The sequence below is a fragment of the Larus michahellis genome, chromosome 8 (genome assembly GCF_964199755.1).
Source record: "Larus michahellis chromosome 8, bLarMic1.1, whole genome shotgun sequence".
Taxonomy (NCBI): domain Eukaryota; kingdom Metazoa; phylum Chordata; class Aves; order Charadriiformes; family Laridae; genus Larus; species Larus michahellis.
Genome location: NC_133903.1, coordinates 33,416,728 through 33,443,668, shown reverse-complemented (window position 1 = coordinate 33,443,668; position 26,941 = coordinate 33,416,728). Strand labels below are relative to the sequence as shown.

Here is a 26,941-nt window from a genome sequence, read left to right as displayed (position 1 = left end):
AAATAGAGTTTCAGCCCTGTGCTCCCCTATGATTACTCACCTCACTGCAAAGTCAGACACTTGGAAATGATATCAAAGATCTAAAGTCTTTTACAGTTCAGGCATCCAACAGATTCTGATGTACGGTTTAACTATCAGAGCTGCACTGGGGAATCACAAACCGAGAATCCAAAATAACGGATGAGATGGCTGCAGGTGTTGGAGGTCTTTATTGAGATTATAGCACAGATACACTTCTATAGTTACCTTTCCACTTTTATACGATAGTTAAAAATGCTTGCTACAGTGCACATATAATTTAGTAACCAAGAGAAATCCAAAACTTAACTGCAGTTCAAATAAATAAATAACCTAGTGTTTAAGGTTTATATTTTAAAAAGTAAAAGGAACTGTACAATATGAAAATATAACAATACATAAACATTAGAATCTAAAGTTTCATAGAAATAAAACTGCAGTTTCCCCATACATAAACAGTGCAAGAAATAAAATTCAGATAAGCTTCTGAACTGGGAATTCAAACAATTTAATTCTTAAATTATCATGCAGACATAGCATTTTAAGCCATGCTGGTTTCTATTATAGCATTAATGGTACCCCTTTTACTTGGAAAACTGATAGCCATTAAGCTCACTGTGACAACTGCTGCCAATCCACTCTCTTCTACAGTACGTTATACACAGAGGTATTCTGTTGCATTCAAAAAGTAAAATATTACATGTTTCTACAGCAAAAAAAGTTTTCAATATTTTACTTTTTTCCCCCTCCAACATGTTAGCTTGTTCAAAACAATGTCACATAGTAAAAACAGCAACATTTCCCCCAGTTTAGATGAAAAGAAAGAAAAGAACCCACACTAAATAATGGACCATAATCAAGATGTGGTTACTGCCTAGTCACCTTTAAGGTTCAAAATTTATTACTAAAAAAGTTGAAGCTGTGGAGATGTTATAAAACTTCTCCTCTTGTTGAGAAGTGATGAATATAATAAATCTGAAAAATCAGTGGAAGTAATTTATCTTTTATGTGTGTGTGTGGAACTAGTCACATACAACTTGATTAAAGTGGTGCTCAACTTAAGTCTCTGTATAAAATTCTCATTGAGGCAAAGACCAAGGAATGCAATTAATACCAAACTGTAAACACATCATTCATGTTACTTTGAGTGCACATCGACAACATAAGAGTTCTCCTCATAGACTTTGGCAACAAGACTACAATAGGTCACAGCAGCATGAGTTCACATGGAAGACTGAAAGCACTGCAAAAGAATATACTAAAAAACACCAAGACCTCCTAAAAAACAGAAAAATCTGTGACAAGTGCCCCTCCTCTTGATACGACACTCTCACGCTCAACTGCTGCTCTCTCAATGCCTAATTATTATTACTTTGTTTTTACAGTTCTGTAGTCTCAGGTCTCTGTGCTTTAGCTGCATAGGTTGCCTTTGTTTGCACTCTAGCCGTTGTAGGTCCAAAGGGTTACAGTTCTGTCTGCAGAAGACGACAAGAAGGAAAGATCCTGCGTATGCCACCTGCACTGAATAACTTTGTCCTTGTGCTCTCCTACCACCATCAGAGGAAGCTGCTTTGTGAGGTCCCCTATGGCAAAGGAATGGAAATCATTAGTCATTTCATGAATTTGTATCCCAGCTCTTTGGTTTTTTGGTGGTTTTGTTTTTTCCTGTTTGTTTAGTAAAGCTTACATATGTATTTCACCTTTTGAAGCATACTTGACCCCTTCTTCTCTCTCTCTCTCACACAGAGTGAGAGAGCCCCAATGTTTTGGGTTTTAGGCATTACTAGACACAGTACAACTTAAAAACTCTGAATACCTGATTTTTGAAATAATGTGATTAAAGTTTAATGGTCCAAGAAAATCAAGTCTATTAGATATACCCAATATCTTTTATCTTCTTAACTCTTCCCAATAAAATAATAATTATTATTATACTTTTTTTAAACGTTAATTTTATGAATGCTACCTGAAAGCAACTGCCATCTCATCAGCCAGTGTTAATTAGTTCTTCTGTCATAATCAGACCTCTCTCCTCAAACAAGATTTAGTTCATAGCCTACACTCTCAGCAACACAACCAACCAAACGTGAACAGAAAAAAAAATAAAAATATTTATATACATTTCAAACCCTTCAAAGCTCTACTGTTTTTTCCCCCTTTTAAACTAAAAACCTGATCTTCAAACTAAGTTCTCGTACCACTTCAATACTAAAAGCATCAAATTGAAAATGAACCTAGCATCCTTTTTGGTATATTACCTTGCAAGTCTGTCACTTTTATTTTCATATCATATGATCCTGTGAGCAAGTAGTGTGCCCCTGGCGAGAAGCGAACAGAACGAATGTCGCTGGAATGAGGATGATAGCTCTGCACCATTCGTCCTCCTCGAATATCGTACAACATGCAGCTGGAGTCCTCTTGTCCCGTAGCCAGGAGACGACCACTAGGATCAACAGCTACTGAGGCGACAGCACTTCCTATGAGAGAAAACACACCTCAAACAACACATATTATATACTTATGTACATTTGTACAAATAGCCAACTTTTTTTTAAAACCAAGAACATACGTTGTATAAGAATACCAAATGCTGGTCTTAAATTTAAGGTGAACATACCTAGCTACTATTATCTTAAAATAAGAACACTTATGTTCTAGCACTTGAAAATCTGAAGCCATAGGTCACACTGGAATGTGACCTATAGTAGCAAAGCCACTATTAAAGCTGCATGAGCAAAAGTATCTTTCATCACAGGAAAGAAAGAAAGTAACTCTTTATGAAATAATGTAGAGCAATGCAAGGAATTCTGCTCCTCCCCTTCCCCTGTTCTAATCTATTGCCCCCGCAAAGGTTTTAAGAAACAAGTCTGAACGCAAGTGCTTCTTAAGAATCCTTTTGCAGATTTCTATAGAGTATGTTGACGACTTGCAAAAATGGCTGCTCCTTCCCACCCCTGCTTTTGATTCTGAAACAGTTATCTTGTGTCCTGTTTTATTTTAATGTACTTGGAAGTATCTTTGAAAAAATTGCAAGGCCAAAAACTAGCCAACTTTTGAAAGGAAATGTTACTTTAAAAAAAAAAAAAAACAACAACAAGACACAAAACCAGAACAACACACGGGTAAAGATATCCTCACAATTTATTTCTTTTAAGCCAAGCCTCCATTCCGTGATTCAAAAAAAATCCCTTGCATTCATTCTATACTACTTAGACATTTTTTTAAAAAATATTTTTATGCAAGGATGATCAGAAGCACAGTAGTAATTCTTACCTGTTCCATGAAACGTTGTTCCCACAACACGAACACAGCTTGGCACTCTCAGATCCCAGAATCTTACAGTCTTGTCTTGGGATCCAGATGCAATCATCCAGCCGCTCCATGTGTAAAGTGCTAAAATATGACCTGTGAAGATGATGATTAAACATCATTAATCAAAAAATGAAATATTACAGTTCTGATTATATTTTTGCATTCAAGGATTTAACAGTCCTATGGAAAACCTGCACGTGGTATGATCTAAAATGCCAACAGTGTAAGGCAGTACCCAGCTTTGCATCTTCTCTGGAACGAAACAAGCGCTCTCTCCATTAAATTAACAGCCAATGTATTTAAAAACAAACACCCCCTGCCAAATACCTCAAGAGCAATTTGAAGACATAAAAAAAGGCCTTGCTAGAAATAAAAACCCCAGGACATTAAAAAACCCCAAACCAACAACTTTATTAGAACGTAATACAGACTTAAAAAATGCAAGAGAGAAACAACAACATACATACCAGTGTGACCGCTGAGAGCATGCAGGCCTTGCCCTCGCTGACAGTCTGTTGTGTAAATATTACAGTCCCCTGCTCCGGCACTTATTAAAATAGCACCACCACTTTCCGGGCCTTCCATAAAAGCAAGGTCTCTGATTGTCCCATCGTGCATGCTGAATTCCAAATCTGGTCCTAAAATAATTTAAAAATCAAGGAAGAAAATGAGGCATACTTTATCACTGTTACTCCTGTAATCTTTAAAGCAGCTACAGTGATAACACAGAATATTTTAGGCAAGGGTGGGTATTCTACCAAATATAAACATAGTTGTGCACTTTCCATAGAACGCACTATTTCGGTTGCTACAGTTCAAATAAAATCTCTAAGAATCTTATTTTTATTGAGTGTTGCTTGAGCTTCCTACAGTTCCGAAAGCTTTGCAAAAGTACACAGACCATCTCTATGGCCAAATCCAGCCAAGGTTTATAGAGTACACTTATTTCTTTTTGTAAACTATGGTAAACTAAAAAGGCTTTCTCTGCCAGGAGGGAAGTATCATTGAGAACACGGAACCACGTAAGACAAGGTATCCTAAGTTCAAAACAGAAAAGATAAGAGCCATATTCAGTGTAATGATTAGGAGGGTTGGGCATGGAAAACAGTATTTGCTGGGAGAGAAGCCACAGACTTCTAAGATGGGGGAGAAGATGACAGAACTAGGCAAGGAGAAGGGGAACTGGAAATAAATTCCTATTGACAGTCAAGAACTAGAGCTAGGTAGGAACATTTGGTTGTTTTAACATATCTGAAAAAAAAAATAATAAAAATCTACCAGAAGACAGCACAATACCAGAGTCTTGCAACAAAACTAAAATGCAAACAAACAAAAAACCAAACAAACCCCAAAAGATAATCCCCAACCTCTCAATTGCTCTTTGCTAGACAGAGACTACAGTGACAGCAAAAAGGAAGAAAGACCACGTTCACCAAAGTATTAGAATAAAAACAACAAAACCTATTAACTACATAATCAAGGTAATTTGAATGGTTTTGCCAAATATCGGACAAATAATTGAAAATAAGTTCTTTAAATTAAATACACACACTACCTGTTGCATTACAAGTTTCTGCATTAAAAGGCAGTACTTTCACATATTTATCATTAGAACCAGTAGCTAACAGCTGTCCACAGGGACTCCAGGCTACACAGTAGATTGATCCTTTATGATGCTTGTTCCTTTTGAAGCGAACTACAGGTTGTTTAGGAGTATTATAAGCACTGAAAAATAAAGAAAAAAGAAAAAGATCCAATTTCCTTTTATTTGTTAAGGAAAATAATGTATTCTAAAATGAAAATACTGTTTTTCTATTACCTTAGGTAACATGAAATACATATGACTGTTTGCACTGAAACATATACATGTGATCTAAGAAAAAACCAGAAGGATCTCCTCCATTCCATTTTCTCTGTTTTTGCTCATCTTCCCATTGTATTTGCGACTGGACATGCAAAAAGAACTTACACGGTCCCTTCATCTACAAAGGGTTGATACAGATAAAATAGTGATTACTAGCTACATACAATGAGACCTTATTTCTAGAGTTCTAAAGTGGTGGGATTTTTCTCTTGAAAACATCTTGATCCTATGTCTGCGTTTGACTGTGCTTGAGTTCAATTGAGCAACACTAGGGCAAGAAAGCTCTTACGGCACACACTGTCTATGGTAGTACCCAGTGCAGCTGGCATGGCTGAAGGCTAGGTCTGGGACTAAACGATCATGCTGCAGATTAGAAAATCCAGATTCCCAAAAGAAGAAAGCAGAAGCCTGTGTAACCTCTGCGTATGCATGCAGGAAGGTGTTTCACTTCCAGTTTCCCACCCACTAGACATAATCCCTAACTGGGGATTGTGTTTGGTATGACAACATAATTATATGACTGCACTATATATTCTTGTGTTTGGGGCTGTTGTTGTGCCTCATAGTATTGTAGCAATAAAAACTGAGACCTGCTGTTTTATCCAAAACTCTGCTGTCTATGCCATCCTTGCTGTCAGAATGACCGGGACTCATCAAGCACTTAAAGTGGTTAAAGGATCAAGAAAAATGCTTCGGTGTTAACCCTAGCTGGGAAGACAGAGAGAAATGCTGCCTTAAGTCAAGTACTATCTCCTTGTTGGCCATTAAATAACAAAAAAGTACAACAAAAGAAAAAACTCATACTTGTTCACCATTATGAGCCTGGCATTGGATATTTTTTTATTGATTAAAGTCACTCTCAAAGCTTCACTCATCTACTAGAAAATCTAATACAGCACTCTGTACAAGAAAGATGCAGTCACAATTATACGTTAATGCAGGAATCTTCACAGCCATCTAAACATACCATACATTCTTATTTCTGAAACCAGATCAGCTTCACACATGGCTGAAATAAAAGGAACAGTCCCATTGATGTAAATTTACTGTATTTCAATTGATTAATTCCCTACAATGTTATTTCTGTTCCCATAGAGGGAAGTAGTCAAGTACTTAAGTGCTGCTGTATCCAACTCATCATCATTCACTCCAGTAACATCAACAACAGAAATCAAATTAAACTACTGAAAAATTCAGAAACCATACTATAAATACTTGAACAGAAGAGGCAGAGAGAAAAAACAGTAGACAAATATCTACATCTGTTTAAAGCCTTTTGAGATAAACATGGCTTTAAGTAAAGAATACTAAAATAAATCTACGTGGAAGCTAATTATATTTTGTTGACAGAGAGGAAATCCATGCCAGATTAGCCTAAATCAGGATCACCATTCAACACACACTACGGAGCTTCCTAAATGGCATTAGCCTTATATCACACTCAGAGTTTGGATTCACAGCATTTGTTACAAGGTGGAGGCAGCAGCTGAGAATCCCTGACTTTGTCAGGATGTGGCAGCACCTGCGCAGCACAGAGACCACGTGCTGCTAATCAACTGCATGGAACCACTGAGATTACCTGAGCAAAATCTGCAGAATTGTAGTGTGTATCTACCAGTGTTTAATCTCAAACACGTGAAAAAAGCACACTACTACTATACCTTTAGAAAAAGGGAAAAAACCTGAAAACCTTTTGTGAATCATATACCAGTTTGAAGGACAATTTAAAAAACTTTAAAAAATCCCAAAACTTTGACGTACAGTTAAACAGTTGCTGTTTACCAGCTACTCTAACACAAATACAGCTTTTTGAAAAACACAAACAATTTTGAATGTGTGTCTAGACTCAGGCTGTTACAAGGATTAGAATATCTTTAAGATAACATAATCTCTCTGCTGACTTGTAAATCGCATGATGAAAGGTTTTTGGCAGACTGTAAGCATAGTGAAACAAAACAGGAAGAGGAAGAGGTATTCCTTTCATATCCAGATGCACTATGTCACTTGCCATATCAGATCGTGCAGTGTAACTAGAGATTAAGGCTGCAGAGTCAATCTAACTTTTCCCAATGGCTGGAGCATGTTGTGCAAGAGCAGAGCTAGTCAATAAGGAGGGGTCCAGTCCACTGAAAATGTTTTGCACCGTTTACCAATCAAGAGGAGGTTGTCTGGGCTTCAAGCCCAGCCAGCCAGCCTGCATTGGCTATCGGAGAAATCAGCTATTTCTTTTTTTTGTTTCGTATGTTGACAATAAATATTTTGGAATTAAACTTCAAAGGCTACCTTACTGATGATATTTAAGGAGGAAAAGAAAAAAAAAGTCAGATTGTTTTTTGAGCACTTTGGAAGCCTGAACATGAGTCCTAAACTGGGAAGTTGTCCCAGATAAAGTCATTCTGCATACTTGTAGATCCTTCTGAAATCATTAAGTTTTAGATGCTTACACTTCTCCCCTACTCCAAGAAAAATAATGTAACTGGAGCAGAGACAGGGAGATGATTATTGATACGGCACTATTTATTTCCAGGTGAAAAAATACTCTTCCCCCCTCCTATTAAAAAAAAAAATCATAGAATGGTTAGAGTTGGAAGGGGGCCTTAAAGATCATCTAGTTCCAACCCTCCTGCTTACAGGCAGGGACACCTCCCACCAAGACTAGGTTTCTCAAAGCCTCATCTGACAGGTGAAAAGAAAACAGAAAAGACTGGGTGCACAGTAAGCCACAAATAGTGCTTTTCCTGTCAAGGAACCAAAGTATCAGGAAAACAACGTTTATAGTAAAACTAGGCCAATAGGCATGCTCTGGCAAATTTTGCTGTAAAAGTTGAAGATGATATTGCTTTCTCTACTGTCTGTCTGTCCTCCGGCCAGAAACTGCATTTCATGAAGCCCAATTTGTGCTGGCTGGAGAACTGACACATGCTTTCTCCCACTTTTACAGCTGGAATGTAAAAACAAGAAACTATCGTAATAAACACAGAAAAGCTCATCTGCTGAGACAAAAAAAAAACCCAAACACTTTTGCAAGGACAGGTGTGGTATTGTGGCAATGCACCTTGCCAGTAAAGGAAGAGAGCAAAAAAGTAGCCCACAAATATACAAATTCTTCAAGTAGATCATCTTATTTTTGTTTGGTAGTTCAGCTTTCTAAGGAAAGCACTGCACTATTTACGACAACAAAAGAAAGGTATGAAATGTACGGGTATCAGTAGCTACAGGAGAAAGTAGTGCTATGACACAGAGAAATAAATGATTATACAAGCTTTCTTACCTTGGGTCAATTACTTCTGGATAGGCACACACTCTCAAAGTTTTGGAGTTGGAGCCGACAGCATATAAACTCCCACTGGGATGAAAGGCTACAGCTCTGACAGCTTGTGTGTCTTCTAGAGTGTTAATACAAATGAACTGCTTTTTTGATTTGTCATCCTGTGTAGAAGGGTTGCAGTCAAATTAGGTTCTTCAGCATAAAACTGCACAGTTTAAAGTGGACGTGACGGTTTTGTAGAATAATGTAAAACCATTGTACTAAAGTATTAATAAGTAGCAGCACCAGGCTAAACTATTCCAATTACAGGTTTGTAAAACAATGTCTACTCCAGGGTCAAGGAATAGCATATTTCAAAAGTTCTTTTCTTCAGCTCAGTCATATGGCTAACATTAGATTAGCATTTCTCATTCTTCCTGCAGGCTTCCAACAGCTTTTCTTAAAAGCATGATATTACAGTTTATTTCTGTGTAAACACATTTGATCTGTGTGAAACTTACGAGGGGAGCAAAGTTGCATTTTTACTGTGAACAGTCCAAATCATAAACACAGTTTATAAAACAAATACAATATGAACATAAGAATCAGCTTTTCACCCTGTAGATAACACAAAGTTCTCATTAAATTATGCTAAACTTTATTACATCATACTCCAGACAATTTCATCACCACATTTCTAAAATTTTGATTTTTATTTTTATTTATCTGATGCAGAAGCTTTGGAATGTACTTATTGCAAAGTTATTTCCCTAAAGTCAGACCATTCTGACTGGAGTCCAACAATCAAAATTACAACCTAGAAAACACAAAACAATGTCTGTAAAAGACACCCCATTGGAGCCTCTGTTGTACAAGGAGAAGCTGAGAGAGCTGGGACTATTGGGCCTTGAGATCTTTTTGGGTGTGTGTGGTGAGGGGGAGGGGGCGGGGGGGGAGATTTGTATGTAAGTGTCATCAGTGCATATAAATACCTGAAAGGAGGAGTAAAGACGACTGAGCAAAACTCTAATCAGTGGTATCCAGTGAAAGGACAAGGGGCAATGGACACAAGTTGAAATATAGGAAATTCTATTTAAGCTTTTTTGTTGTTTTAAAAACACCATGAGGGTGGTCAGACATGGGAACAGGGTGTCCACAGAAGTTGTGGAGTTTCCATTCTCAGAGATACTCAAAACCCAACTGGACCCAGCCCCAAACAACCTGCTCTCATTGACCTTTCTCCGAGCAGTGGGTTTGGACTTGGTCTCCAGACATCCCTGCCAATCTTAGTGGCTCTGTGATTCTGTAGGTACTGCATCAACCAAAATTCATTCTAAATATCTATTTACAATGCAAGGATGTCATGTACACAGGATTAAATATTGAATCTTGTGAAAATACAAGTTGTAAAGGACAATAAGAGAACTCACCTCATCAGCTCTTGTCCTAGTTAAATTCCCTGAAGAGTCTTCCAACTGCGGCTGAGAGACAGCATGTTCTGATGCACTGTTTTGATTTGGTGAAGAGTTTAAATTCACAAGAAAGAAAAAACAAGTGCAGGGACAGATGTGTTTACAGGTATTTTCTGGACTAAAGTTACAGTTTCAGTCATACTCAGAACTGACTGATTTATGCGGACAAGTGTTACACATCTCTGATTCTTTATCATTAAGCTGTAATTTTTACATGAGGTTGCTGATTTTGCAGCAACTGCAGGCATTAAATAAGTGAATGCAAGTTAAATATATTTGTTTTCATTCCATAACATACATACATATACATGTATACATACACAGACACGTGGAAAAATGGTTGTTGTTTTCAGGTCAGCACTACCTTTAGTTAACATAAGAAATTCAATTCCCACTCTGCCCTGCCTCTCTCTCCATCTAGCTGGGATTTTGTAAAAAAGCTTTCAGAAACTTAGTAGAACACAAAATAAACAAGAACTATACATATAAGATGGATTTAAAAGTCTGAAATTAAAAATAAGCTTAAAATGTAAACCATAACAGATAACCACTATTTCTCATACTTGCAGTCAAAAAAAATTTATAATCCCCATGAAAATACGTAGAAAGCACTGATTGTGAGCTAAAATACCCCTATTCAATGAAAAATGAATTTGATAACTAAAAATAAATACAAACAGCTACTCCCACAATGCTAAGAGAAGGACATTTCTAGTGCTGAACAGTGTCATACAACTTACGTTTGATTCCCGAGTACAGGTGACTCTTCAGGAAAGGGTATCTGATTAGCTAATCCACGCTTCCGAGGAGTGCTTGTATTAACATTTTGGCTATCAGTTGTTATCCTCTGACTAGCATCTGAAGGTGTTGATGACAAGTTACTTGCTGGATTGGTAGATGCATTCCCTTTGCTCCCGTTACATTGCTGGCTAAGTGTTTGTACATCATTTCCAAGACTGTCCATACCCATATTTAATTCTCCTAGCTTCTGGATAGATCTAATAACAAGTGACCAGAGGAAAGGGGGGGAAAAAAAAAAAAAAAAGACCAAAACAGGTTATTATGAGAACTTGAGGAGGGACAGGAGTGAGTTGAGGGAGATGCAAAACAACCCCCTAACCTGTTAAGAAACTGTTCAGTAAGATTCTGTTGCTGGTCAGCTCCGTCTTCTTGATTTACACCTCCTTCCAACAACATTTGCTGGTACAACTGTCGTTGTTGCTCCTTCTGTTCTAAGTGCTGCTGGTAACGTAGTCTTTGTCTGTAATATTCCTGAAACTGCTCAGTTGAATCACGAAGCTAAAAGGAAATGAGAATTACTGATGAAAATTAAGTAGTTAATTGTGGTGTTTAACCTAAATATTCACTTTCTGGTTTGTAATTTCAATACAGGCATCAAAAGGCCAGCAGATTCTCCTCTCAGGAGCAGTGCTTTTGTTCTTGCCAAAAACCAGATACAATTTACATATTAAAAAAGCAAATCACTGCGAGCCTGTGCTATTCACTGTTGAAGCAGTTCTGCCATAATTCAGGAGGAGAATTCTCTTTCCTACAAAGCTTCCAAAGTATTACTTAAGAGCAAAACAAATAGGTGACTGTAAACTGAAAATAAAAATTAGAAAACAATCTAAGCTACATTCCAAATTCCAAGTCATATTTTCACTACAATTTTAGTATTGTGTACCACGTTGACACCTCCCTGCCATCAGTCTGCAAAGCCAATTTACTTCTCCCAGTAGCCAACCTTGAAGAAGTCTATCCAAGCGTTAGATCTCACTTCTGAGATTGGTGCCTCGTCCTAACTTTAAAATTCCTTACACAAATACTCGAGTTCGTTTCTCATAACCTCTTCCCTTTTACATACTATTCTTTAGCTTCCCACACTGCCAGCTCCCCAGGACTCGCTGCCTTCTGCTTTCCTCCGATCCTCACTTTCTCTCTGGACCACTAGTTCCAAATGCTACCATCATAAAACAGTTGATAACAAGTTAAAAATGAACAAACAAAAATACCCTACAGAAAACCAAATGCACTTTAGTCCAAGGCCAAAGTATCAACACTGAAGGGCCATGCATTTTCAAAAAAAAAAAAAAAAGCCTTAACTGCATATTTACCAAGTAGTAGGAAAAAAATATAGTAAAAGAAAAAAACCAAATTTGGTGTGGTTTTTTGTTGTTTTCAAAAGTAACATCTTTGTCATCTAGTGATTCTAAGTTGTATATGGACATCCTGATAACTTTGCATTAGTTCAGACAACTCATGCAGAGGATCCTTCTTCATAACTATGAGCCTTTGCATCTCTCCTAAATAAAAATACTTCCATTATGATTTTGTGTTCTCTGACACAATAGTATCTTGGTTTATAATGGATTTCCTAGTGCTGTTGCATTTATAAAAAGTCTACCACCGTAGGTTTCCCGAGATGAAACCCTGTAGTTTAGAAGCTCTGAAGTTATCTTCAGAAGTATAGAAAGCATTCATTCTCTGTATTTAAAAGACATGAACTATTCCCCCGTCATTACATTATAATTCTTCTAAGCAATGGATATGTTCTTGTCTATACTTCTTTCCATGACTGATACTTGTTTGTTGCAGTTGGATTCCATCCTTTGACCCTTTGGATTCTGTGTCATTATTACCCAAACTAAAACCTAAATCTAAAATGTGTTTCCCAGATGCTCTATTCTATAAACTCTGGCTTCTAATTCAGTCTCTTCAGAAACAATGCAAAAATAAAGCTATGAAAAGAAACTTTAATGAATTTCTTACTTGCACAGATATACACATACCACTACAACGTGGAAAACAAAACAAGGTGAAATTGGACTGAGTACTATATTCTTTTCTACTTGTGTATAATAGTCTGGCCAACACCTTCACCCACAGCACGGTATCTACTTTCTTCATTCTCTCCTATAAATTCTGCATTCAGTTTTCTTGCCTTTTGAAGCCTGCTGTGTTAGACATCTAGCTAAGCTCTTTCCTCTCTCCCCTTACTGCCCATGTGCATATACAACACTGTTGCAGCAGAGAAGTTACTCAGCAAAGTCCTGCAGGGGAGTGAAGTCCTCAAATTTGGAGGACTTTGTTAATCCTCCAATAGGCCCCGTTGCCTCACTCAAGTATCCAGAGTCTACAAGAATATAGCCCTGTCAAGACTAGACTGGTTTTCAGTACCATATAGGTGTCATAAGCCCAGACAAAGTTTACTTAAGAAAAATCAAACTGGCATCTGCAAACAAAACAGGCTGCGTGCTCAATGTTATTCATCATTACTGATTTAAGAGACAGATATTTAAAACTGTGGAAAAAGGACAGAATGGATAACTGTTTTCGTTTTTCCCTACTGAACTATTATTTCACTTTTCCCACTCTGCTGTTAATGAGAAAAAAGGGGAAAAAAAAAAAAGGCAGTCAAGGCACAGGCCTTCAAAGAATCCAAAAAGAGGTTATGCTATTGGATTCTGAACAGCAAAGATACATTTACTAGGGAACTATCCAATTTTAATTTCTCTGTGTTCTAGACAGATACTGATGTAAGATGACCTATGAAACCCAGTGTTAACACCAAAAACTGCAGGCAACATGACAAATTCCTTGCTAAAACACTAAGAACACTTAAGCATTCTTTAATTTAACATTATTGGCACTGAGTACTGCAAAGCATTGCCTTTTTTTTTTTTAAAAAATATACACAACACTTTAGCAATACCGTTGATGTGAGAAGGCACACTAAACAGCTGCATTACAGACACAGATGACAGCAAAACTGTATACAACAGAAAAAAAAGTAACTTATACAAGACACAATATGGTATTTTCACTATAGTAAAAACAAGATTCAAAGCCACCCATTGTCATGCATGAAGTTCTCAACACAAAGGCAAATCATTATGAAGTGATCAGAACACAGCTGAAAGGGCCTCATTATTTTTAAACAAAAACCCACTACCTCATTTTTTTCTTGTTTGGCTGATCCCTGACTCTGTGCTCCATTAACTGGTTCATTTTCTGGAGCTGAACTCTGGCATGAAGTCTCACTGCTGATGGGATGCTGTGGCTCCACAGGAGTATCACTTCTTGCAGCAACATGGAAGAGAAGAGAAGCTTAATTGAGAAAAATTAAGGGTAGAAAATCCCCTGGTAAATAGAGAAAGAAAACATTCTAGAGTAAAATCTGATAACAGAAGTACGCAAACTTCTTAAGTCACATAAAACTGAAGATATTGCTTAGGAAAAAATGCCACTTGCAATGGGTTACGCTAAACCAACCCCCTGACAAACAAATAGCACAGTCAGTGCTAGACAGACAGTCCTTTATCCCCACATTTTCCAAAGAGCCTTACCACCATGGGATATCCAGATTCCATGGTTTCTATCCTTATGCTTGAATTATACACCCTTTAACTAGCAAGTTATTCAAGATGTCCCGTTTTCACAGCAATTATGTGCATGGAATATATCAGATATACTATGCAACTAATGTCTTCTATAAGATATTAGTATCATTACCACTATAAATCTGAATTTAAAATATACTTAACATCCATCAGCTTGGACATTCCTGGAAACGTTACATAGGAAAATGTTTATATCAGTTTTGCTGTTCTTGTATCATGTAAGTATTTCTGCATGAAACTCTTACTGAGCTTTAGCGATCAGTAAGTGTGCAGAACACATCACAAGCCTTGGATTCCCATCTTCAGTTTTGTCAACTTACAAAGTCCTCTTTACTCAGTGACTTGGAGCAAAGATCTTTAAGAAGTTGTTTTGAACTTTTTGGGTATAATAACAAAAGTAACTTAGCTAACTGAAAGACGAGTAATGCCTGCGGAATACAACTTATAAAAGAAATACCATATTTCTGTCATGTGCAAGAAAAAGCAAGGGCCAGATTTACATAAAGTTCAGCTTCCCAGCTTCCGCCCTTGCAAATACTGCCATTTAAATTGGACACTTAATCTGAAGCCAGATTTTTTCTGAAAAATGTAATGCCTTCTTGGAAACTATGGGTCTGGCACCTTTGCCTAATTCTAACCCTCAAGAGGTGTATTTTTTAATGAAAAGGCATGTTAAGGTCTATCACCTTCACTTAACTTTACATATAAATGCTGACACAAAAAAAAAAACTGCAGCAATTTCCCGCTTTATTTAGCCTACAAGATAACTATTTATTTGTGCAGAATTATTCTAGTACACTAAAATTGAAAAAGAAAACAAAAAAAACTTTCCAGAATCAGTTTTAACACTGGTCGCTGGACTACAGGCACAAATGTTAAGGTTTGTGCATACAGCTGAGTAAAATTAGAGGAGTCACAATTTATTAGTATCTTCAGGAAGTACACTTTTTAAAAAAGTAACTCAAGAGGTACTTCCATAAGACTTAAACTCCAGTTGTGAAGAGGCTGGTAAAACCAAAAGATTTAAAGTGGGTTTTAGAATCAAATGAAATAGCTCCTTTCAAGATAAGGATTAAGAGAATGTATTAAGACATACATTAGTGCAAAAGTTGCCATTGTTATTGGTGAAGTAACATCAGTATGATGGTGTTTGTTTCCCTTTTATTGAGTTTAGTTACAGCTGCTCTTTATCTTAACACAAGATACAAAATATTGCTGTAAGGCAAAACTAATAGACAATTGTCACCAACTGCAGACAGGATTGAACACCACAGCTCTAGCAGTGTCCTCTGCTGGCCAGTGCACCTAAGCGCAGTACTAGTTACCCACCTGGTTCTCTAACAGCCAAAACAGCTGGCACCTGCTTTCTAGAGAGGCATGGATATAACATTTAGAAAGGGGCAGAACTGCTGATCAAAATTAAGGCCAAGCAAAAACACAATGACAAGCTCTTAACTGACAAGTACCATTTCCCCTAGTTACCAGCACTTTTCTCTCAGAAGGTAAAAGGCACAAAGTTTTGATACAGGCTTTAGTTCTTAAGGAAGGAGAGAAGTCAAGTTTTGCAGCCTACATTGCATTAAAAGAAGTTATTAATGGCATTCAGCACTATCATAACCCAACTGTGTCCCAGTCCAATATAAAAAACATAATACATTCATCAGCCTTACTCAGATTTGTTTTGGAAAACAGTAAATGAATATTTAAGCTGAACTACTATTGTTAAGCGATAGAGCAATGTTACAATGATGGCATATGGTCATTTCCACTGACTTCGTTTGGACTATTTCTGTATGTAAATTTCTGAAGTATATTTAATCATTTATGGTGTCGGGACCAACATTTACAGACACGTGAGAACAGAATGGGATGGGAAAAGAAGATGAACCTATAGCTATTCCACAGTCTCCATTTATTTATCTGGAATGAAAGAATTCAGTAATACTGAACATAAATCTTAGCTGACTGTTACATAATTGGAGCATATCTGTGCTCTGCGCTGGGATTTCAGCTTTAAGAAAGTCCAGATTGAATCCATAAGGCTCAAGACCAAATATGAAAATTTACTTTGATCATAGTAATGTAAGGAAGAAACCCCCTTGTATATAGAGTTTTAATTACAACAGAATTTCAACAATTGAATCACGTTTGAACGTTACAATTATGTTAAGTTACATTGTAGGTAAGAACCCAGTAGGATAAAGCGCAACACAAGCCAAGGTAAAAATAAAGCTACAGTTGCACTTACCGCTCAGGTGACTCTTCAAAAATGCTGTGACACTCAGTATTCTCAAGCATGAGACTTCGGCTGAGATTCTGTACTCCCGGGTAATGGAAATTAGCAAAGGAGTGCGACATTGGAGAAGTTTTGGTCCCAAGGTCTGTGACTCGCTTATCGTGATTTGTTAATCCACATGACAGCCCATCTAAGGCAGGGTTTAAGGAGCGGGTCATGTAAGCATCTGCTGACTGAGGCCGTCTCATTGGGGATGATGGATAAGGAGAAAGTTTGCTGATAAGAGGCGTCAAAAGATCAGCATATGCAGCTTTTGTAGGCTTGAGGAGTTTATCAACATGAATATTAAGCATCTTTTGTTCAAAAGCACAAGAAAAAACAGTAGCTGGCAGATTCTGCAGCCATGATAATAAGCTAAGGTCCAAGTCATCACACCCATTACCACACAAGAGATCAATGCCCAGCAAGACTTCACTTTCTGTGATTTCTTCTCCTGTTGCTTTACTCTGACAGAATTCCACACAACATTCATAAAGCAATCCCTTCATTACAAGCTGAAATAAGCGATTGTTACTTGCTTTGAAGCCAGCCTCACTCAGTTTCCTATCGGCAGGAATAAACTCTGCCACCATGACGCAGGCTTCTTCAAAGCAGTGAACCCGTGCAGTGCTGGGATTCCAGTCCTTGAATTCTGCATGGTTGGTCAAGCGAGGCAGTGTCAGCAGCAAGCAGAGTTTGCTGTAGTCTTCCTTAGAGGGACAATATTCTTCCAGCGCATGTAGGCACTGTACCGCCTCCCGCATTGTAAATTCCAGCTACAGAAATATTAACAGAGTAGTTTGTAGTACATAAGTTTCTACAATAAAAGTTAGTTGAAAAAGAACAGGCAGTAGCAGAATTTCTCCACTATCATTCCTTTATTACTACTACTGTTTATGTTTTAATACAATATAGAGTTCAAAATTGCTGATGCAAATGTAGTTAACAGAGCCAAATTTCTGGATGCTCTTACTTCCTGAAATCGCCCCCAGTCCCACTTTCTACAGATCTATGGAACTTCTTCATGTCACTGCAGGTTTGATAGGCCTCAAATTTTGAATCTGTAGCTAAACAGCTACAATCCTATTGTAGCACAGAAGGTTACTTCGATTCTCAAAGCCAACTGAAGGTTTTTTCCCTTTTTTATGTCTATGAAAAGCTATTAGCATAAGTTAGAAAAGGCTTGTAGATTTCTCTAGTTTCCAGTGATTAGCAACTTTGAGTTGTCTTTTATATTGAGATTTTCTGTTCTTCAATCAAAAATATTAAAAAAAGTTCAAAAAGTTCTCAGAAGATAAGACCTCCAAATGAATAGAGGGCTTTGTACTAAAGTTTGTTGATAGCTAAAAGCCAAGAACCACATTAAATACACACAGCTTGGTATTTTTAGTTACAAAGATTAAAAAAAAAAAATAAACCCCCCCACTTACCCATGTTACCTAGATTCTGCTCAATACAGCAGCCTTTCATCCACAACACAGCAACACATTTGGTTACATTCAAAGCAAAAAATCAGAAACAAAAAGACAGAAACCTGATTTTTTTTTCTCTACTGCCATCTAGTAAAGAATTCCTTTTAGCTTTCTTTGCACTGTCAAGAGAAGACCCTGCAGTACAATGTATGTGTAATGGGACAGAGAATTAAAATCAATTCAGTTTTGAAAACAAAATCAATTGTCTTAAAAATTAAGAATGTTAAGTTCATAACATTTGTTAGAAATATGGTATTCATGTATTATCAACATAAATGAAAAAGTATAATTAATTTCCACAATCTGCACACCTTCTTTGTCAGTTTGAGTTAATGCCTCTTTCTATATTGAAAGCCTAATGCGCTGTTTGTACATTTAACTGAATTGGTCCATTGTGAACACATCTGTTCCCTCTGAAGAAACAACTGTGTCCTTTTTCTCTAAAAGCAACAGAAATTAAGTTTAATTCAAATTGGAATCTTTCACCTGATCCTGATTATGACAATAAATTTCTGTAATTCTGAGGCTTGCTTCAGAACTCTTTTGAAAAAAGAGAGCCCCGTACTTTAGCATAATGGCATAAAGTAAATCTCTGGGTCAGGACCACAAACACGGCATATGGTTACTGATCTACGCTGCCGAGTTTCAAGCAACCTTTGTATACGCAATCCTCCTTGAGACCTGGGAGCCACATTCATTTCCAAAGGATACCAATTATTTTTTCCATTGTTTATGAAACCATTTGGTAATAGCTCAAATTTGTGTATTCAGTGCTGGAAGCTTCCGCTTTGCCTTTAATCAGAATACCTCAATAGGCTTCTTGACAACAAAAAAAATTTTCACAAAACAGAGAATTCTTACATGCTGAGGCTCATCTTCTGCTGACATCGCGTTGTTTACACATAAGGCTTCCAAGAACTTCTGCTTCATTATAATATAACGAAATCTGCAGGTGAGAAGTGAAATACTATAAATCTTGATCAAGTAGCTAAACATTCTTTTAGAAATAAACAGAGTAATTTACAACTAATTTTTGAGTTAGGCATAGAAATTGGTCATTAGAACACGGAACTCTGATCTCAAATTTTAACAAATTGGTAACCACAAAATGTCTTTTTCAATTATTGCTTTCAGAAATATTACATTTAAAATATCAGAAGGCTACTAAGAAAAAAATATAGCAATCACACTAATTTTTTAAATAGAAATATGACAGAGCAGCCAAATACAAAAACAGGCACCATATTCCTACAGTGTATGAAAAATGAAAACTCATTACAGATTATATGCACATATTTTTCATAGTTTAAGTTAAAAAAACACATACACACACTTTAGGAATGGTATATAGGTTAGAAAAAACCCAGAAAAAAACCTCAGAACTAGTGCTTTCATACATAATACTTAGAAATTCATGTTTTCCACAACTCAAAAAAATTGAACTCTGACATACATTCTATTTTACCTTTTCTTGTCGAATTTTTCCATACATTCAAGAGGCTGAATAAATTGAAGAACCTCATCCCACTGTCCATCAAGAATCAACTGCCTAGTGAAAGAAAGAGTCACTCCTTTAATTTCACCGGACAAGAACATCCTCCTCCTTTTTAGGCAGCTCATTCAAAAACACAACAGTCTTTTAAATCTACAACAGGTGATCAGCCTGCTTTGAAAAATTAATGCTTTGCACAGATGCTAAGATGATTGTCTGATCTGACTAGTAATAGGAGCAAAATCTAAGTCCTTTCTCAATATTTTGTAAAAATAACTGCATACAAGAAGGGCAAATATTAATTACTTTTAAAGACACATCAAAAAGGACAAAATGGTCCTGCGTTTCCTGCTTTATCTGTAATTCTTATTTAAAAAAAAATAATCTTACTTCAAGAATACAAATAAATATATTGAGTCAAAGAATATGTCCTGAAGAATGAAAGCAAACTTAAAAATGAGTTAATGTTAATTGTATAAATACTGCTGGGCCTATTTTATAAGGGGAGGAGGAGAAAAAAACCACAACTCCCATATTAAGAACATAAGAGGAATAGTTTGGCAGGAACTATGCCAACTCTAAGACCACTGCGCTAGACTGCACAGGTGGATTAGTTCAATTTCTTCATACTCTCGTATGACACACAGAGTTCTCTATAAAAGGCCCAGATCTACAAGGAGTGAGTTTCTCATTAGAGGTATACTCCAACTAAGCTAGGAATAAAACTAACAAACAGGATTAATAACTTCAATCTTTCTCTAATTATTCTTTCATTTCATTCCAATTATCCACAATTTTGAACTATTTCAAAACGTAATTTTAAATTCCTTTTAAAATAAAAGGGAAGCCAGGGGAGAAATCTTGTTCAGTGATAAAATACATTTTTTAATGTGTTAAGAACAGCTGGATAAGTTATTTTCTCATGCTTCTACCAAGTTATTAAATACCTTTGGCATGAAATAGAAAACAGCAATGCTAAAAAACTAGTGTGCATCTAATGTGACTCCTTTTAATAATTTTGAGGGCAATATGATGAATGGTAAATCACACCAACTCTCACGCCTTTATGACAGCAGAGACTCCTTTCACATTGTTAACTTTAAGAGAGATCTAGGTATTATTTTGAAATGCAGATAATATTTTTTAGAAAAGCTTTAGAAACCACTCCACTCATCCTAGATCTTAGCACTAGGATATTGTCAAAATATTTTATTTATTTTAGAAGTCAATGATCTACATATTCAGTTACATGTGACTTGGTAAACAGATAATAACAGATCACCGCTGCCAACTGAGGATCTTGCTCTCTCATCCTGTTCGCACTCACGTGCTTTCCCCAACTTAGCCTGCGCTGACACTGGCACTTGTTGAGACTCCTTCTCACTTCAATTCATTAGCATGCCAGAAAAATAACCAAGTTAAAATGAATGAACAAGCAAACAAAAAAAATCTAACTCTAAACCTGTGTTGATGATGCCTAGTCAGTTACTTCAAGCAGCTCACAGAAGGAGGTCATTAACTACACAGCTGGACCAGAACTGGGATCAGGAAGAAGCAGAATACAATGAGGGCATAACACTTCCTCTTTAGTGGCACGGGGCTGCACACAGAAACACAGTCCAATTGTATGTTTTCAGGTATGTGGTATTTAAGCACCAGAGAAAGAAGTCCTACCTTAGAAAAAGCATGTCATCTGAAAACAGGCCATTAATGACCCCACTTTCCTTCTCAAGGGCCAGCATGCTGATATGAAGTTTCCTTGAGTTCAGAAAATCTAGTATTAGCTTAATTATTTCAGCTTCTTTAACATTCACTGTTTCTTCAGCCGTCATGATGGCAGCCTAAAAGGGAAAAGAAGAGAGAATTTTAGCTATGATCAATACCTTATTTTATGCTCGGTTAACAAACGTTGGCTACTAAAAAACATAAAAGCACACTTTTACAAGATAGATTATAGCATTACAAAAATTAAATAGACAGGATTAGGAAACTGATTTCAAGAGGCTGATTATGAAGTCACAATTAAGACCTAACAATGCATCTGCATCATCTTTATTTCTGTCTCATGCAATGCATAGATAGGGGCCCAAATAAACAGATCTACCAAGAAATAAATCCTCCTGCAGTGTGAAAATATTGTGTTGCAGACTTACCAAGTCTGCAACATGTACAATTTTTCCTTTTTGAAATGCAAACACTGACGTTCAAAGGGCATAAAAATGAACCAGTTACTACATCATTATCTAGGGATCTTACATATAAACTTAAATGTTTCTAACACACACAAAAAGCACACCACACCAAAAATACAGTTTCCTCCTACTCCATTTTTGAAGTAACGTATAGCAATTAAGCCAAGGCTTTTCCTTCTTCCTTCACAAGGACACCTGTATCTGTCTATATGCTTTATGAAGAATCTAAAGCTGCAAACCCAAGGTGGCCTAGGCCAGTCTGACTGCCAGAGTCCCATTTGCTCACCTGCCTCCAGCTGCATGTTGCTGGCCCTTCCTTAGCTCTCCTCACTTGTGTCACTGGGTTAGCTTTTCCAACTCATGTGTTGAAGTGGCTCTAATGAGCTCTCCAGCCAGCAGAAAAAAGATGCAGATGGGGCAGTGACAGGCCATGGCCCTAGCTGCCAGCAATCAGCTTGTTTAAAGCTCCCATGGATACAACGCCCAGGATCCTTTGCAACACAATTCCTTCAAGGACATGAAAGTTGTAGCATGTACTTCTCTTAGGAAACCTAAAATAAATTCTGCTTCTGACTAAGTCTTGTATGGTTCCTGAAGCCTGACTTAAAAGTAGAAGCTGTTCTACTTTTTTTTTTTTTTTTTAACCTTAAAAAGACTTTACAGCTGTAGCTCAGAAGCTGATCTGCTGAAAACTATCTGGGGATATGGGGAGAAACCCTATAACACAGCCAAGCTGTGTTAGCACTGCCTCATCAGGATCTCTTAAAAAAAAAAAAAAACACACACAAAATCTAGTGGCTACAAGACTGCAATTTCACATCAGGAAAAATTCAATTTAAGCCCATGTTTCTGTAGAAAGGAGTAGTCCCTCTTCTGTCCCAAAGGACAGATATAATGAGTTTGAATAATCCAAATAAGATACTCAAAAAGTATTAAGAAGAAATTAATTATTTATCGGAGAAGAGGGGAAGAGACAAATACTCTTGTGAAACTTCTTACTGTTCATCATAAACCACTGCTAATGAACTTGAGAGGATACAAAAATTCAGGCATTAATAAGAGGGGGGTTTGTACTACATCGTCTAAATCCACAAGTTTTCCATCTTCCTCATGGTTTTATGCCAGCTCTTTTCCAAGTAAGTTTTTTCCAGAATGTTTGACTAGGAAAGCATTTGATTATACCAGCATAGTTTATTTTGGAACAACAGAGACCTAATTGTGCCAGATGAAATGGCCTAACTTCTTTTTAAAAATGGCCAGGTTTAATTCTCATTTTAGTCACAGAAGACTCCAATCACCAAGTATTTGGGTGGGTCTCATGAAAGACACACCCAGAGACCACACTCCTCCTCTCAGCTAGTAAAGTCAAAGGAAAAAAAAAAAAACAGCTTACAGAAAGCTTTGCTGCAGGAAAAAAAGCAGATACGACACACAAATCCGAACCCAGAACTTGTAGAAAGATGCTTTTTCCTTTCCGTATTAGCACTGCTTCAACTTCCCTTTTTGGCAACTGGATATGGATTTTTGCTCTCAGAGAAAAATTCAACCCTACCCTTATACACTAAAGGAAAAAAAAAAGTCAACACAAATTTAACCAGCAGTTTAATATCAACATCTTAATTCCCAACCTCACCTAATGCATTTGCATTTCTCTTCTATTACACTTTATGGCACTGGTGGTTTTTATACAAATTAAATTAACTTCCTTGCCAAAAGACAAAGTAGAACTTAGGCAAAGCTATACTGAGACTCCCCATCAGAGAACTACTAGAAAAATTCACACTAAGACTCCCTTTGAAGAAAGGAACAGCAAGTCCATCTTTCTTTTCAACTGGATCTACCAGACTCAAGACTAAACATGAAGCCACCCTATATATCTTCAAGACTGTCTTAAAATTAATTATTTGTATATTCTATTGATGGAAAAATCAGCATAATACTCAGTACTTTGCTTAAGAGTATAACTACATTAAGTAAAATCCAGCATCTGCAAGAAGTTGTCTTCATTTTCCACTGTAGTTTTAAAAGAACAGGTTTCCTGAACATAAAAGCCTTTGCCGATTCTAACACTTAACTTCACATACTTTATTTATACTGCCCATATAAATTAGGATAAAAGATGATTGGCACCCTCCATATTTGATATGGGACCACCAACAGCATTTTTGGGGTCCCACTAAGAAATATAATATAATATCAAAACACAGTTTGGATACTGAACTTCTGAAGAAGATTTGAAGCACACCAATAAGCTCATACATTAACAATATTATGAAAATTTTTAGTGTGCATTTGCGCTCAGAGCAACACTCCCATTGCACAAATAGCTAGAAAAGAACAGTAAACCTACTAGAGAAGATTTTCACCTAATTGATGGTTTTGTAGGCTGATGAGCTCAGACTTCTCTTACAAGCATTATGCTGTCAAAATAATAAGCAGCACTGTAACACTATCTGAAATTATAAATATACATAGGCTTACACACTGTCCCCTATAAAATATATCAGTTTTTCTGACATTCAGTGGTGTGTGTGTGTACGTGTATAAATAAAAATAATAATAATTAAAAATCAAAGAACAGCAGGGAAACTCAAGATTAGAGCTCAAGCTGCATCTTTGGTCCATCCCACTATATTGCTTCCTGCCAGCACATATGGCATGTAACGTCACAATCTGATCAGCTCAAGCACTAATGCTTAAGAATGACTGAAGCACAGCACTAGCTTGAGGTATAAATGAAAGTAAACGAGTATCAGAGCCTAACATTTCAGGTGCCTTCTACCAACCAGGTTTTTGCTAGAACCTTTTTATCTTACCCAGTCTTTTCAGAACAGCACTGTTCCACACCTGTCCTCCATCCTTCTTTCTCCTGTTCACTCGCCATTATCATCTTCACCTAGTTCTGAATTTAAATTTCTTTTCCTCCCAATAAATCTACATCAAGAAAAAAAGAAACTTCTTGCCACAAACCTGACACATCATTTCTCTGTAGCTTCAATGGACAAGATGTCTTTTAAATAAGCTATTTGGAACGTAGACTAGCGACTCCTAAATTTTCCAGAGAGAGGCTTCACTCTTGTTCCGTTCTTACTCATTTTCTAAGAACACGTCAAGAGCAAGAATCCTCTCATGATGTTACAAGCATAGAAAATGATTCTTAAAAAAATAAAATACGCTCTTATGCATATAAATATACTATTTTAGTATTTTAGAAAAATATTTATCAGCTAGAAGTAAACTTCACATAGTCTTTCTCTTTAAGTTACCTCCCTTAGAAAAAATTTAAAATGCATATGCATTCACCTGACAAAGTAAGGTTTAATATTCTGGAAGACAAGTAAACAGCAATAATGCTTATTTTAGAATTTCACTGTTATTGATCATCTGAAATAGATCACTTGCCAATAGTATACAATATGCATTCACAAAACTGGGCAAGGAATATAAAATCTCTAACAACTCAGAAATACAACAAAGAAATAACATAGTTCAAATCTTAAGTGTCATACTGAGAGCGCAGTGATATGTTTAAAGGGAGAAGCGATGCCTATTTAGAAGTCTTGGTTCACTGACTTCAATGACAGCTGCAATGCATACCCATAACCTCAGCATCTTGCTGAACTACGTCATAGAAAAACTGAATGTGAAGAAGTAATACATATTTAAGCAGCTGGCTGTTTTACATCAAGTTATTTCACCTTCTAATCCATCCCACAGTCACTTACATATGACTCTTGGGCCTGCCCAGAGGCCACTCCAGAGTGGCGGTGCAGACCCCATGGGGGACTCGGGGCCCGGTCAGTACCTAGTGGCTCCATTTCTGATGTGCCCTCAATCATCTTCCAGTTATTCTATATCAAAAGAATTTACAAAATTACAAAAATTACAAAAAAAACCTCTATAGGCCAAATTTTTTATTACAGTGGTTTCCCACAACAGCTAGTGCAACTCACCGACACCCATTTTACCCTGAGATCGTACGCTTTGTTATTTCAAATGAACTGTATTGAATATACTAAGGCCTTAATAGAAAGCCTTCACCAAACTTTGTACAGTTGAACGCTGTGATTGAAACCTTTTTCTACTCCAACACACAGCAAATAAGCATCCTCTTACATACTAGCCTATTCTGCCTCACACGGATATTTTCACTGGCTTACCCTCTAGTAATCCATTTTTTTCACCCTGCTTAGATCAGCTGTTGCTTTAGAGCCAGCACAGTAATCCTCATCTCACCATGCTCGAGAGGTGACCGGCAGAGCTCTTTGCAACAATCACACTCTTCGCTCACAGCATTCTGCACCGCAAATGCCAAAAAGGTGACACTAAATTATGCAATACTTTCATACTAGAGCGAAAACAGAATGCAGAAAAAAAATAATAATAAAAAACAAGTTAGAGAGACTACAAGTGAATGCATTTTGACTGAAAAAACCCCATCAATTGCTCCAAATTGTTCTCTTTTTTCTCTTCACGTGCGGCTCCACACGAAACCCACCTCCGCCGGTGGCAGGGTTCAAAACAGCCGCACCGCTTAATTACACGGCGCCCAGCCCGTACATCGAATTAGCATTTCGGGAATGTCAGCTCCGCACCAGCGGCACGACAGGGCCGCAGAGGAGGCGACGCTCCTCTGAAGCGTCCCCGCAGACGGGGCACACCCCGGGGACGGGCCGCGGCCAGTCACGGCACCGCGCCACGCCGCCCGGCCGCCGGTGCCCGGCCCGCCCGCAGCCCCGGCCGCCGCAACAAAGGGACAGCGGCGGTGCGGGCGTCGCCGCCCCGACGATGTTGCCCTCGGCGGGGGGGACAGGCGCAGCCGTGCCCACACGGCAGGGACGGGGCGCGGAGACGGGCGACCCCTCACCGGGGCGGGCTCGGCGAGGCCACCAGGCAGCGCTCTCCTGACGGCGCGGCGGCGGCCGCAGCCCCTGCCCCACCCGCCCCGGCCCCTCGCCCGCCGGCACTCACCTGAGGCGCCCGGCGGCCCGGTGGCGCCGTCACCAGCGGGGCGTGAGGGGAAGATGGCGGCAGGCCTCGGTGGCGGGGCGGGCCCGGTGTCGGTGCTGGGGGGGGTGTGTGGGGGGGTGTCTCGCTCCCGCTCCGCTCAGCACTGCGGCTGCCACCCGCCCTCAGCGCTGAGTGCCCGGCGGCCCAGGGCCCTCCCCGCGCCGCGCCGGGGCGGGGTGCCCGCGCC

General features: G+C 38.0%; 1 protein-coding gene across 11 annotated transcripts; it reads right to left on the bottom strand.

The window, feature by feature from the left end:
* Positions 1-190: 190 nt before the first annotated feature.
* WDR47 (WD repeat domain 47) lies at positions 191-26,941 on the bottom strand. Of its 11 annotated transcripts, none has more exons than XM_074597754.1 (16): positions 26,716-26,886; positions 25,470-25,595; positions 21,227-21,393; positions 19,526-19,609; positions 18,922-19,006; positions 16,562-17,364; positions 13,866-13,992; positions 11,034-11,212; positions 10,654-10,911; positions 9,872-9,947; positions 8,466-8,623; positions 4,886-5,055; positions 3,798-3,968; positions 3,292-3,423; positions 2,277-2,495; positions 191-1,601 (listed from the first exon to the last, which is right to left on the bottom strand). In XM_074597754.1, the coding sequence occupies exons 2-16, from the start codon at positions 25,581-25,583 to the stop codon at positions 1,459-1,461; spliced, it is 2,886 nt and encodes a 961-aa protein (XP_074453855.1). In that variant the 5' UTR covers positions 25,584-25,595; positions 26,716-26,886; the 3' UTR covers positions 191-1,458. The 11 variants fall into 11 exon arrangements, with proteins under 11 accessions (XP_074453855.1, XP_074453849.1, XP_074453854.1 ...); XM_074597748.1 differs by having other exon boundaries at positions 2,277-2,513; positions 13,863-13,992; positions 26,716-26,882; XM_074597753.1 differs by having other exon boundaries at positions 13,863-13,992; positions 26,716-26,882.